This window comes from Mytilus galloprovincialis, chromosome 6 (assembly GCF_965363235.1).
Source record: "Mytilus galloprovincialis chromosome 6, xbMytGall1.hap1.1, whole genome shotgun sequence".
In the NCBI taxonomy this organism is placed as follows: domain Eukaryota; kingdom Metazoa; phylum Mollusca; class Bivalvia; order Mytilida; family Mytilidae; genus Mytilus; species Mytilus galloprovincialis.
The window spans coordinates 2,589,664-2,604,200 of NC_134843.1; the positions used below are offsets into that span (position 1 = coordinate 2,589,664).

The window sequence follows — 14,537 nt, forward strand, 5'->3', positions numbered from 1 at the left end:
CCATTTCGTTAAAATCATTTGACCATTATCATTTGGTGATAACAATTACTATCTAAAGTTAACGGAATGATTTTTTGAAGAAATTTTCTGTTACATAAAGTTAAAATGAAGAAAAAGTAATGCTTGTTTTATTCTTTAAAACATTGTTAGATAAACTTATGTTTGCTAAACGTCAAATATTTCATGCATACATGATGACTAAATTCGATACTTGAAAATAGTGAACAATAATGACAAAAATAGATAAACAAATAAATCTAGATATGCTTATAATTTAAAAAGAATGTACGTCTTATAGTTGACTATGCGGTATGGGCTATGCTCATTGTTGAAGACCGTACAGTGACCTATAGTTGTTAATTTCTGTGTCATTTTGGTCTCTTGTGAAGAGTTGTCACATACCACATCTTCTTCTTTAATATTATAACAAAAAACGTGGTATGAAAAATCTTATTCTGAAGTATGTGAAGTTTATATCCACAGCTTACAGATATCGACAAGTGTAGCACGAACACTCTACTGGAAAGTACCGTTTTACGTCATACTGTGCTTAATATATCGCATGTTTGTTTTGCTTTTAAATATTTTTTTTAATGAGTTTGATCCGTACTGGATAATTGGTCAACTCTGGGAACAATTAGTTCCATATTTGATTTTGGCCTTTAGAAATCGGAGTCCTGATCGATGTTAGCATTAATCAAACATTTCCTGTTACACTATAATCTAGCTGAATTTTATGGAATTGTCAATACTATTTTGGTAAAATTTTATGATGTAATAAAGTTTCTCTGTAAATAATTGATATCTCATTTGTCTTAATTCTGCTCAAAAGTACAGTAATGAAGAAAAAATACTATTGTATCAATAAAATAGCGCAACCTCTTAACGATTCTGAAGGGGTTCCGGAAGAAAAAAGAGGCCGGAAAACTTTTGAAAAAATTACAGGAGATACCATTTTATCAGTCCCCTGAACAAATTTTTAATGAAATTTACAGCAATTAAAGCATCTGCAGCTGCTTGTTAGGTTATATGAAACTTCTTTACAAAAATATTGTATAGATTAAAAATATGTCTTCTCTTAGGCCTTTTCAAATTGTCAGATATTGTATTTTTTCATGATTTTTATTGACTTACTTATACATTTAAAACATAGAACCAATCAGAATTTAAGTATTGAAATACGGTTAGAAATAAGGAAGTGGAGTGATATTACGCCACGATACCACTTACGCCATCCCATCTAAGATGTTTGAATAAATATGATCCTGATCAACTTGTTAACACCTCTTTATTTGCCATGTTGTGGTCATTAACCGTTTAGACACTGAAGTACATTAGATGTAAAGGCGGTATCGCTAATTTGCAAGAACTAATTTCGCTTGTAAAATCTTTAGGTCTTGTATTGTAACAAAACTATATTAAAAATGAAACCTCTAACGATTTTTACTGAACAAAACATTGAAATGTGATATTATTTTTTAAAGTCAAAGTATTGCAAAGAAGATACGTTCGGTTATAACTTTGTGTCTATGTTTGTCTGTAGTAATCCCGTCAGAGGCCATCTCAAAGCCTGAAACTATAAGGAACGTATTTAGAGTATCGACAGCAAAACCCCATCTTTATTCACCTTTTCTTAAGAGAGTCGGTAAATTAATATATAATTTCATTGATAAAAATTATAATACTCAATTCGTGTTGCTTAATCTTTAGTTTTCTATGTTGTGGCTTGTGTACTATTATTTGTCAGTCTGTCTTTTTTTTAACCATGATTTGAATGCCCCTCTAGTATCTTTCGGCCCTCTTTTAAGTCACCGACGAAGCGCTAACGATTTAATGGACAATACATGCAAAATTATTTAAAAATATCAGGTCTGGGCCAATAGTTTGAAAGCTAATGCACATAAGCAAAACATCAATAATCTTGTTTATAATTGATAACTGTAGCCACATTTATTGAAGTATTTTGATGAACAAAATACGAGTAATTAAAAAATAATATCATCAAAACACGATTAATAATGAAAGATGGTGAGATCGATTGGTAGAAACTGATCACATCTATAGATATCAAGAAAAAACACCGATGCTCCAGATTTATATCACTTTAATTAAAGGCCAAAATGTCGCTTATATTTTATACGCCTACAGATTTGAAGAAAGCTGAAGGTCGTCTTGATTTGATCTTTTCTAAAATCCGAATTAAAACGGAAATATGTACTAAGTAGTACTATTTACGGTTACTAGTACCGTCGATATCTTTTTAAGTTCCATATCAGTAACAATCATTTTTTTTAATTGACGAAAAATCTAAATAAATTGGATGAATGTAACCAGTATACAAATTTTATCCGTGATCAACCACATACTATTAGGATACACAATGTAAGAGCAGCCCAATTAGTAGCTTATGAGCGATTTTTGTAGGAGATCATCTCCTATACCATACAATTTTCGTTTAAACACAAAAAAATGTATGATACATAAACCCTTGGTATCGATAATCTTTACTGTTTGGCATACTAGCTATTAATCACTCATCGGTACTTAATATCGTGTTTATTTATGAATTGCCCGAGATATATTGTGTTCTGTCCAGATAATATTTGTTCATACAATATTAACATGTTTTTTAAAGGATAACAATATATATCTTCATCGGGCTATCGTCTTCACATCACAAACATTTACTTCTCCTACATATCCTGATGCTTGACATATGGTATAATCGAGAATATGACTAACAAAAAGTTCTGTTTTCCTGAGAATTATCAAGAAAAATATTTTCTTAGCAGGTAAACCAAAATTATATATCACTTTACAAAGATTAAAAAAAGGCCAATAATTTCGCACCAAGTTTAATACTGAAGTTCGGCTGAAATTCGTGGTCATTAACATTATTGATTGATTGATGTCGATTTGAAACCTCAATCCTTGACATAGATTGATATGAGAGATATACAAGTTAACCTATCAATTCAAAATCCAAGTTATAAAAATAAGCTTACATGTATATGGATAAATTCTTTATGCCGGATATTTGTTAACGACCATTTATATGCTTAATACGAACACATTGACACATTTGTTTTAGCTATGATATATTTTGAAGTTTTTACTGATGTTTGTCATCTTAAAGTCATAATGAGGTATTCGACATGAATCAAAATTTTCACCTCACTGCAAGTCTAAGACAATGCTTAACATGGTATATGTAAAATAATGGAAACAATTAATTATGTGGATATAAAAGACGTATTTTCAGAACAAAACATTTGAAAAGACATTAATGTCAAATTAAAACAACATTTTTCAAGAACATGCATTTTTTAATGCATTTATTGATTTCAGTTATTTTTCATTAATTGAGATACTTTGTTGTTTTTTTATTCTAACTTAGACAGTTTTTATTGGAGTTTTACTACCATATTAATAATTTCCATTGAGCGTTTTTTTTTTTCGGGCCACGTGAGCTTTTCTCATCACTTTGGGTCCGTCGTCCGTCGTCGTCGTCGTCGTCGTCCGACGTCGTCTGTTAACTTTTACAAAAATCTTCTCCTCTGAAACTACTGGGTCAAATTTTAAACAAACTTGACCACAATCATCATTGGGGTATCTTGTTTAAAAAATGTGTCCGGAGACCCGGCCATCCAAACAAGATGGCTGCCACAGCTAAAAATAGAACATAGGGGTAAACTGCAGTTTTTGGCTTATATCTCTGAAACCAAAGCATTTAGAGCAAATCTGACGAGGTTAAATTGTTTATCAGGTCAAGATCTATCTGCCCTTACATTTTGAGATGAATCGGACAACCTGTTGTTAGGTTGCTACCCCTGAATTGGTCATTTTAAGGAAATTTTGGCTTTTTTTGTTATTATCTTGAATATTATTATAGAAAGAGATAAAATGTAAACAGCAATAATGTACAGCAAAGTAAGACCTACAAATAAGTTAACATGACCAAAATGGTCAATTGACCCCCTTAGGAGTTATTGTCCTTTATAGTCAATTTTTAACAATTTTCATAAAATTTGTAAATTTTTACGAACATTTTCCACTGAAACTACTAGGCCAAGTTCATTATAGATAGAGATAATTGTAAGCAGCAAGAATGTTCAGTACAAACACCATTTTGTCATGAATCCATCTGAGTCCTTTGTTTAATATTCACATAGACCAAGGTGAGCGACACAGGCTCTTTAGAGCCTCTAGTTTTATAATCATATTCATTCAGCGACAATTGTATTACTTTAAAGTTTTCACGTGACCAAATGCACATGCAATGGGCGTAGAGTTGAATCGTTCTATAGTCCAACATATTATTCAGAGTGCTTTTTAAAAATCAACTTTCAAAAAGCATTGTATCAAAAGCTTGACAAAATTGTGTCTCCAATAAAACATCAACTATACAGTTCATATTTAGATTTGTATAAAATCATTTTTTATATTATGTATATGTTCATTTTTTTTCTTGTGTGGATGTCAAGTTTATTCCCGTGCTTGCATTTCCTATTTTGATTTTCTTGATAGAGGGTTGTTGCTCACAAGGAAGCTATTAAATCAAGAGTTCCAAATGGTGAAGTTGAAATCATCACTTCGTAAAATTTTACGGACGTCATCACGAGTTCGTTGACAGTTATGGAATAACCGTTTCAGAAATGGTATCGGATATGTTCCTTACGTCATAACTAGAATCCCCTTCCCTTTCATGAATGTGACCTACCGAATTAAGACTATTTACCGGGTTTGTTATCACATAAGCAACACGACGGGTACCACATGTGGAGCAGAATCTGCTTACTCTTCCGGAGCACCTTAGATCACCTCTAGTTTTTGGTGGGATTCGTGTTGTTTATTCTTTAGTTTTCTATGTTGTGCCATGTGTACTATTGTTTGTCTGTTTGTCCTTTATATTTTTAGCCATGGTGTTGTCAGTTTATTTTCGATTTATGAGTTTGTCCCTCTGGTATCTTTCGTCCCTCCTTTATCTAGTTGGGAACTGGCAAAACTTGTATCTGATCCTATTTGAATCATATATCAACTAATATGATTATTAAACTTAAATTTATGCGCTACTTTCTGTAATGACATTTCTCTTTTTCTCTACAACTTTTAAGTTCTGGTTTAAGTTGTCTGGCCAGCAATGCTGTTCTTTTTCTTAAAAGGTTTCTATCAATTACATACTTAACTCGTTATTTGGACTCTCTTTAATGTTTGTCTCATTGGCAATCGTACCACATCTCCTTATTTTATAGTAACTCATCATCGTTACTCAGATGTTTATAGCTATTATCAAGAGCAGAATAGGCTATTGTTATATCTACATTTAATACATTACTTTAATGGTTAAAAAATGAAAGCCAGATAAAAACGATACAAAATGCACATTGTTCTGTTCGTCGCTAAATGTATATTTACCTAATGTACTGGAAAAATGGAGGACTTTCATATTTTCTCTTTTAGCGCGATGTCTAATTAATAGAAACAATTCATTTGATGTCATTTACCTGAGATCTCTTTACACTTAATGACAGAATATCCTAAAACATTAGCAAAAGTACAATATCTTCAAAGAAAAGACAAACTTTTTAGAAAAGTGAAAAATTGAATTGTATGTTGATGATCAATGTTCGGGGAATGGTTTGAAGTAAAATAATAAATGAAAGTTACGAGACACTGACTTATTAATTTCATTCAATACTGACAGCTTACTGAATTTCGAAATTAAAATACAATGGATATTCACATGAAGGTTTATGAGAAGATAAAACAAGTTGCTTTCTTAAAAAAAAAAACATTATGTGAAGCTTAGACTGCTCCCATTCACACACAACAAAATATCGCAGCAGAAACAACGTAAAATAACCGTGAATTGAACACACCGTGCAACATTTTTTCTTTGAAACAATTGTTTTGATTTTTTTATAAATTATTTATAGATGGGCATCCCTGATAGTTGGTGCCATTGGTAGAATTTTTGTAAACTCATTCAGTTTTTAAACTTGGTACATAACATTTTGAATAATCACTTTGCTTTTACCGTTATTAACACCTCTGGTCGCATCTCTGGATAAAATTAATATTTTTTACAAAATCTGATCATGAGATTGATGAAGATTTTTGTTTGATGCAGAATTAAGTTTGATTATGAGGTTGACTTTAATTTAATTTTATTATTATCGTCGTTTTGAAAAGACGCATGATAGCCGCCATGCATCTCTTGAAACGGGATATTGACGAGCAACACTAGACGAATTGTCAATGAGGACTACATCATGGTCATCTGTTGATGATTATTTGAAGAATAATAGAAATCAACTATACTTTCGCAATTCTTTATCATAATTAAAAATTCTTGAGCATTTTTACATACATTAGCCACACAGCGACCCAACTTTTTACAGAATTTTTTTTCAAAACGTATGTTACAAAATAGGTTAAATATTGATAAGATATAAACAGTACAAATATATTATACAAGTATATTCAAAGAATGAATAATAGAAAATCTTTTTCTGATGATAGCTACTAATACATTTTCATGCCAATTGTGTGACCTCTTTTTCATGCACCTGAGCTGTTTATCAGCTCGGGGTGACGGTAATTTGTCTCAAATACTTACTGAAACAGCATGTCAGGCGAATAATTCATCATATTTTTTTTTTACAGATGTAACAATTTTTTCATATAGGTATGAATTGTTCTAGGGATAGAAAAGTTAACCTGACTTATAATTTGGCCATATAACACAGTAATAATGTAGTGCATATCTTTACACAATAAAAGCCAAACAAAAAATATCCAACCTGTGATTTCTCAATGAGATGTTTACAGTGTAGTGGACTACCGTTTGGATATGTTCCGGACCATATGAGTATTTGGACCATACGCGTATAGTCATGACCACATGGGTATATACTCATATCGTCCGACCATACGCGTACGGTCGGACCATACGCGTATGGTCGGGGTAATTAACACTATGTAACACTCTGTTACAGTTTACTTTTAAACTTGTAAACTATTCATATGGTATGACAGTTCATTAAAAAGACGCTACCATATAGATGATTTTATTATTATATTATAATAAAAATTAGCTAAATAAGAATTAGAAGTTTCACATAGTTAATTCTATTTTATTTTACTATAATTGCGAAAACTAGGATAAACGCATTTTATACCGATGGTCATTACCGATTTTTTTTTTATTACGAGTGACTCAAAAAAAGAAAAACTTTCTTGAACTGTTACAAAAGATTTGAAGGCACTGGAAAGTAACATAGTTTATTTAATATGTCTTGTGAATATGATGTACTGCAGTCATGTTACGGTATTTGAAATCTATAGCTTTTTATCGGAATGGCTCAAGACCTCGATATCACTGTACGCAGCTGCAAAAATGCTGGCTTTTCACTCGCAAACAAAAGGTTAAATGAAAAGGATCGTGCACAACCAATACTTGAAAATGAAAAAAAAGCTATGATACCGTGTGGAAGTAAATGTCACCCCAAGCCTACATACAAGAATGTAATGAGGGATGAAAACTAACTATGGCATCAATGTTTAACTTTTACGCAGTATTTGAATTATAAAAAGAATACACTGTCATGTAAGTAAACCATCATTGTTTTTTTAGGTAAAGTTTTTGTATTATTGAAACTTTTAAATGTAATTAAAAAAAAATACATATATGGTCAAAATACTCATATGGTCAGGCCCGTTAATAACCAAACGCGTATAATACTCATATGGTCGGACCATACGCGTATGGTCGGACCTTATGAGTATACGCATATGGTCATGACCATACGCGTATGGTCCAAATACTCATATGGTCCGGAACAGATATATAATATCAAAATTATAGAAGATTGCCAGATATAACTCAATATATGTACAATGTTATGTTGACCAAAAGTTTGAAAAGACTATAGAAAATTACAAAGCTGAGGTCATTTGACTGACATTCTCGTTTTCTCGATTAGGTATATGTTCTTGCATGAATAGCTTTTCTGCTCTCTGATAGGGTTGTAGTCTCTTTGACACTATCCCCGTTTCCATTCGCAATTCTATTCTACTCTGATATAATCGCATTTTACTTTTATTGATCACAACAACCAATACAATAAGCCCTACTCCGGTGTGGTATTATATCGCTGCTCAGAAGACCAATTGGTGTTCTTGAGCTGTTTTCTGCTCTTTGGTCGAGCTGTTGTCTCTTAGACGCATTCCCTGTTTCCATTCTCTGATATTTTTACTTTGTTTATGTGTATAGTATGGTACTTCCGGTTTACTCTCCAGGATTATCTTAGTAATATCTGTTGTGTGATGAATATTGCAGTTCTGTGATCCTATTGTCAGTTTTATCATCTGTAGATGGCATTCAATGACATGTAATTGGTTTGATGTTTAATGATTAAGGAATCTAATTATCTATGTAATGATTTTACAAGATCATTTGGTATAATATCATAAGGAACATTGTCGACCAACCGTGTGATTCCGTACTGTTTCCATTCTGAAGCGTTTAAATTAACTGTGAGGGTAATTTAGTGATAAGCTGTTAACACGTATATCATATATCAATTTCATTGCATCTTATCGGATTTAACAAATAATAAATTATTTGAAGCAATAACAGATAAACAGATGTCATGTTATTCTAACAAAAACTAGCTGTTGCTCCTTTCACTCAGGAATACTTCTTGAAGTTGTTTAGATCATTCATAAAACAATGGAAACAACACTTTGAAATGCTCATGTGCCGAAAGCATATTGTTTAATTTACAAGGAACGATCAAATCCGAATCTTTGAAAGCTAATGATGTCATTATAACTTTATACGTTGCTATTTTAAAGTTACATAATTTAAACGAAAAGTAACCCATCAAATGGCAAAATCAAAAGCTCAAACCACAGGCACTTGTCTAAGAAAAAATTTCTTATATACCTTAATATAACACAAGGTACTTAACTTGCATTTTAGTAAAATGTCAGGCGGTGACGAAATTCCGTTATATGTCGCTTTCTGGGCTGTAAACCCCACTAAAACTTGTCATATCGTAAATCTAAGTTGCTTGTCTTTACAATGGTGTATAACATGCCTACATTTGTTGTCGGAATCATCCGTAGTGTTATATTAAGGTATACAGGAGTTTGTTTTCTAAGACAAGTGCCTGTGGCTCCCTGACTTGGCATAGGCATTTCCTTATGTAGAAAAAGTATTAAAGTAGATTATTCTGTTTTTAAAGCTAGAACAACTCTTACTTATATGACAGTTGCATACAATTCCATTATATTGACAGTAATGTGTGAGCAAAACAAATAGATAAATAGGTAAATAGTTATCAAAGGTACTAGGATTATAATTTAATACGCCAGACGCGCGTTTCGTCTACATAAGACTCATCAGTGACGCTCAGATCAAAACAGTTAAAAAGCCAAACAAATACAAAGTTGAAGAGCTTTGAGGACCCAAATTTCCAAAAAGTTGTGCCAAATACGGCTAAGGTAAGCTACTCCTGGGGGTAAGAAAATCCTTAGTTTTTTGAAAAATTCCAAGTTTTGTACATGTAAACAGGGGATTTATAAAAAGGTAAAATGTAAACAAAGAAAAACAAAATGACATATAAACAAAGAACACACGTAAAATGAAAAATAGGAATATAAAAATTGACCATAGAATAATTATACAACGACGAGATGTATAAGTACCGAGCCACGTCAAAATGGATATTACGAAGACAAATAAAAAACCACTTAAACATGTTAAACAACGACAGTACCTATAATCTATACTTTAAAACATCATGTATTATTAGTGAAGTTGATACGAAGTACTTATCAACAAGGTCTTGGTGTTTTCTGACAATTTTTTTTACGAAAAAAGGACAAAAGTTCTTTGACATCACTTTCTGCTTAGACACTCGTAACGTTTTTTGTAAAGTTTGAGTAGCAGCTGCAAGTTCCTTAATACCAAATAAGTTGGGGGAAATGTCCATCCCATATGCTAGTGAAGTTGGTATATATGCTTCTAAGTTGGGGGAACTTGATAATTACAAAATAAAAATGGTCTCATTTGTCATAATCCTGGTTGAAGATTATCGCTTATGTCAAATTCGAGATACAATTCTAAAAATGAGACAGAAGAAGCCGTGTAAGTTTTTTCTTCAATTTTTAATTAAGGATGATATGGAACTCAAATCAGAGAAATTTTGATTGATGAAAAGATCATTATCAATATATCTGAATGTAAAATTAAATGATCTGGCTTCTTTGTTGTTCACTTTTGATAAAATATGCCGTATATTTGGCCAAAGTTATAATTTTGTAGCTTACCCTACCATTTCTTTATTGAAAAGCATTGTGGATGATTTCTTTTGAGCGATTTTTGATTTCACAATAAGAAATGATGGTATACAGGGTTGAAAAAATGAAAGTTTTGATGAATAAAGGCAACAGTAGTATACCGCTGTTCAAAACTCATAAATCCATGGACAAAAAACAAAATCGGGGTAACAAACTAAAACTGAGGGAAACGCATTAATTATAAGAGGAGAACAATGACACAACATTAAAATGTAACACACACACACACACACACAGAACGGACCAAGCATTAGACAAAATCATATGAGAATAACAAATATAACATCAAAACTAAATACACGAATTTGGGATAGATAAGTACCGTGACACGTCTTATAGTAATGTGAATTCACACTCAAAAATAAGAGAATTCATTTCTTCTTTGTCTTCTTTGTCGACATTATATAAATATATATGAAAGAATTGGTCTTTTCTTCTTGCTTGTTCTTTTATTTTGTTATTAACTACATGAGAATTAAACAAAATGTGTATAAAATCATGTTAGTAAGCACTGACTACTTGACGGTTGGTATTTTGGGAGAGCACCAAGACTACTAAGCATGTGTATCCACTAAGTAGTAGCAGATGAAAATAGCATATAAACTGAAAATAGTAAAATAAAAAAATACTGAACTTCGAGGAAAATTCAAAACGGAAAGTCCCTATTCAAATGGCAAAATCAAAAGCTCAAACATATCAAACGAAAGGTTAACAGCTGTCATATTCCTGACTTGGTACAGGTATTTTCTTACATAGAAAATGGAAGATTAAACCTGGCTTAATAGCTAGCTAAACCTCTCACTTGTATGACAGTCGCATCAAATTTCATTATATTGATAACGATGTGTGAAGTCACTCCGCTCTAAACTTACAAAGAAACCATAACTTGTTAAAACTGCTATCGTTACTCAACTGGTCATTTTATATTTCATAATTGTTAGATTGGGTACACTGACCATCATTTAGATGTAAGTTTTCAATAAATGATAGATTGTTTCTACCCTTAAATGACAGATTCAATTAATGACATCATTATTTCAGCAGGGTTCATATTGTTTTAATTGATTATAATTTATTTGCAGGACTATCCATTATTCCGATTGTGGTAGTAATCCTGACGACAACAAGATGTCTTGAGACTGGTTATGACAGAGGTAATAATACAATCATTTTTAAATTAAATACCAAAAAATAGCTAAGATATGACAGTTGTTATGTAATAGTTCGTTTCTATGTATGTTGCATTGTCGATTGTTTTTTGTTGCACTTCAGTGTTTTGTTGTTTGGTGGTTCTCCTCTTATAGTTAATGTGGTTTTACTCGGATTTGTTTTCTCTCAATCGATTAATGAATTTTGAATAGCGGTATACTACTGTTGCCTTTATTTAGACATGTATTAGTAATGCATGATATACAGAAATAACAAAAAGAAATATATACGGTAAAATAATGTGTAATGTTTGGCGATAAATAAAAAAAAAAACTAAACAAACAGTTTTTTCTTTCCTTCTTTATTGTTTATTAAGTAAGGTGGTATGCTATTTTAATAGACAGTTGGTGCTATAACGATTGCTAATAATGCGCCCTGTCAGCCGACGTGTTCATGCTCTTTCATTAAATAATCAGAACTATGAAAAAAAGGAAAAGGACACATCTCGCAATTTATTAAGCTACACTTCTAAATTCTTAATTTTATCCTTCTCACAGAACTTGAAATCAGGATAAAATGGCAAGATCAGAATATCTGCTCCATATGACTGTATATTTCTTCAAAAATACCTACTAGGACTAATACAAACTTTAAACTGTATTTCATTGAGGACAGTAAACTTGATAACTGTACATATGAAAATTAATTAAAAATCTGAACTGGTAAACGCAAATAGGTTTTTTGCCCAAATGTTTACCTTATGAAATGTAACATTACAGTCACCCTATTTGTCATAGATCCGTGTCTCCGCAGTTATTTTTGATTTTTGTGACAATATCTGAATCTGTATTTTTAGTCTTTGATAAATATTACACTTTATATATATTAATTGTGGTTGTTGCACTAATTATGTCTGGTACTTCTTATAGTTGAACACGATACGTCAGTTTATAGTTTGAAGCATCTTTTAGACTAAAATGGTTCTGTTTATTGTTTTGACATGATCATCATATCACAAGTTTTTGATTCAAGGAGATATCGTGTCTTCCTGGTTTTTGAAGTGCATATAAGCATCATTTCATATCAGCAGGTTAAAGGGACATTATCTACGAGATATTAAAGAATCATTACGATTATTTTTGTTCAATCACTAACGAAATTCGTTAAAAGACTAAAATAAACAATAAACGATGCATGAACACCATAATATGTATCAGCATTTCGTGTGTACTTTAGTCTAGACGTCATCTTATTAACCGAAGAGGTGACCACTGAAAATTCCGACAGCCATTTAACCCTATAAAACATAAATGTGGATATAAATTGATAGCAAACAAGTGCAATCGGATCTTGCAAGTGAATAATTCACCAGTAAAGTTCCTTAACCTATTTGGAGAAAATTAAACCAAACTGGCTTCTAAAAGCCAATTATATTTCTCTATGTCACTTGTATAAAAGATGCAAGAAAACATCGTATTTTAATTTTTGTGATATATTATAGCTAATGCCCCTTTTACATAGATGACATTGATTTAAGTAAAGTTGAATGAGTTCATTTCCTTCTGTATCAATACAAATGCTGTCTGGTCGTATCCAGACTTATACATTTGAAATAACATAAACGGTACTGATATTACTATACCAGATGAACATTCGACAATAAATGTCTCTTCAATGATGCTTGAAGCCATGGTATTTGAAAATCTAAAAATACAGGTTGAAAAGCTTACAAAACCAAAAAGGAAAGAAAGAATGAAAAAGGTTTACAAGATTTTGATTTGAAAGTATTCGTTATATTTTAATGTCATTACCGATGCATTGGCCGTTTACAAGATTTTATAACAGAAAAATTTCGATATGAAAGTATTTGTTATATTTTAATGTCATTACCGAAGCATTGGCTATTAAATATTTGAATTGGCATCTGTACAATACATTTATTTTCAAATATTAGCAGCAAAGTTTGACTAACTAAAGCATATACCAAAACCTAGTGAACCTGAATCATAAAGATGCTGTGTACTTTATCCCCTTCTTTAAATTATTTGAATTATTTAGATTGATCGCCTGACAGTTTTCAGAAAAGTGTCATATCATAAATTGGCGACGGGATCCGTAATAACTATTTTAAATGATGTTGCATGTACATTATCGAAATATGTCTGTAAAAGCCAAAAGTGTTAACTTTATATCTTTTGAATTCCTGTTTTCGTTTACTAATGTGAAATCTAATTATATAAAAACAGATAAATTGGAGTATTTATGATGAAGATATGTGTCAAACTCTACTTTTAGTCTCATGCTGCATTTGAATGCCAAACTTTACATACGTTTTAGCTAAACTTCTATCGATTACTCCGAAGACAACAATTTGTAAAATGTTTTATCTGTGATTTTAAATACTTTTTATGTTATTAAATCTGAGAATGTCATTAGCCGTTATTTTCGTTGCTATGCACGGTCGTTTTTATACCAGTGTAGAAATGAAAGGCGTTTTCATGGTTTTACTGAACAAATAGTTGTAGACTACACCTCAGTGAGCTTGACTTACTGAAACAACCATACAACACATCAAATAGCTTCTTTATTGAGCTTTGAAGGACACAGTGTCTATGAAAGTTGTTATAAACTGAAATTTTTACGTGAACAAAATTATCAGAGATAAGTGCAGTAAACAAATTTCATGAAACAGTAAATTACAAAACAAATAAAGCTAGCATGCAATAAAGCATTGGTTTCGAACATTGATTATTGCGGATTACTTTTACCTTTCGTCACTATTGTTGTTTTTGCGATTGTTTCGATGGATATAAACACATACTCAGGATCAGTAAAATAAAAAAAATACCGAACTTCAAGGAATATTCAAAACGGGAAGTCCCTTATCAAATGGCAAACACAAAAGCTCAAACACACCGTACGAATGGTAAACAACAATCATATTCCTGCATTGGTACCTATAAATAAAGGCAAAAGTAGTATACCGCTGTTCGAAATTCATAAATCGATTGAGAAAAAAA

General features: G+C 31.5%; 1 protein-coding gene across 3 annotated transcripts in view; it reads left to right on the forward strand.

The window, feature by feature from the left end:
- Positions 1-14,537, forward strand: part of LOC143078700 (uncharacterized) — a 46,310-nt gene that overhangs the window by 2,744 nt on the left and 29,029 nt on the right. For all 3 annotated transcript variants that reach the window (XM_076253614.1, XM_076253615.1, XM_076253612.1), the window contains exon 2: positions 11,451-11,522. In XM_076253614.1, coding sequence (XP_076109729.1) covers positions 11,451-11,522 — 72 coding nt within the window. The remainder of the gene's footprint in view (positions 1-11,450; positions 11,523-14,537) is intronic.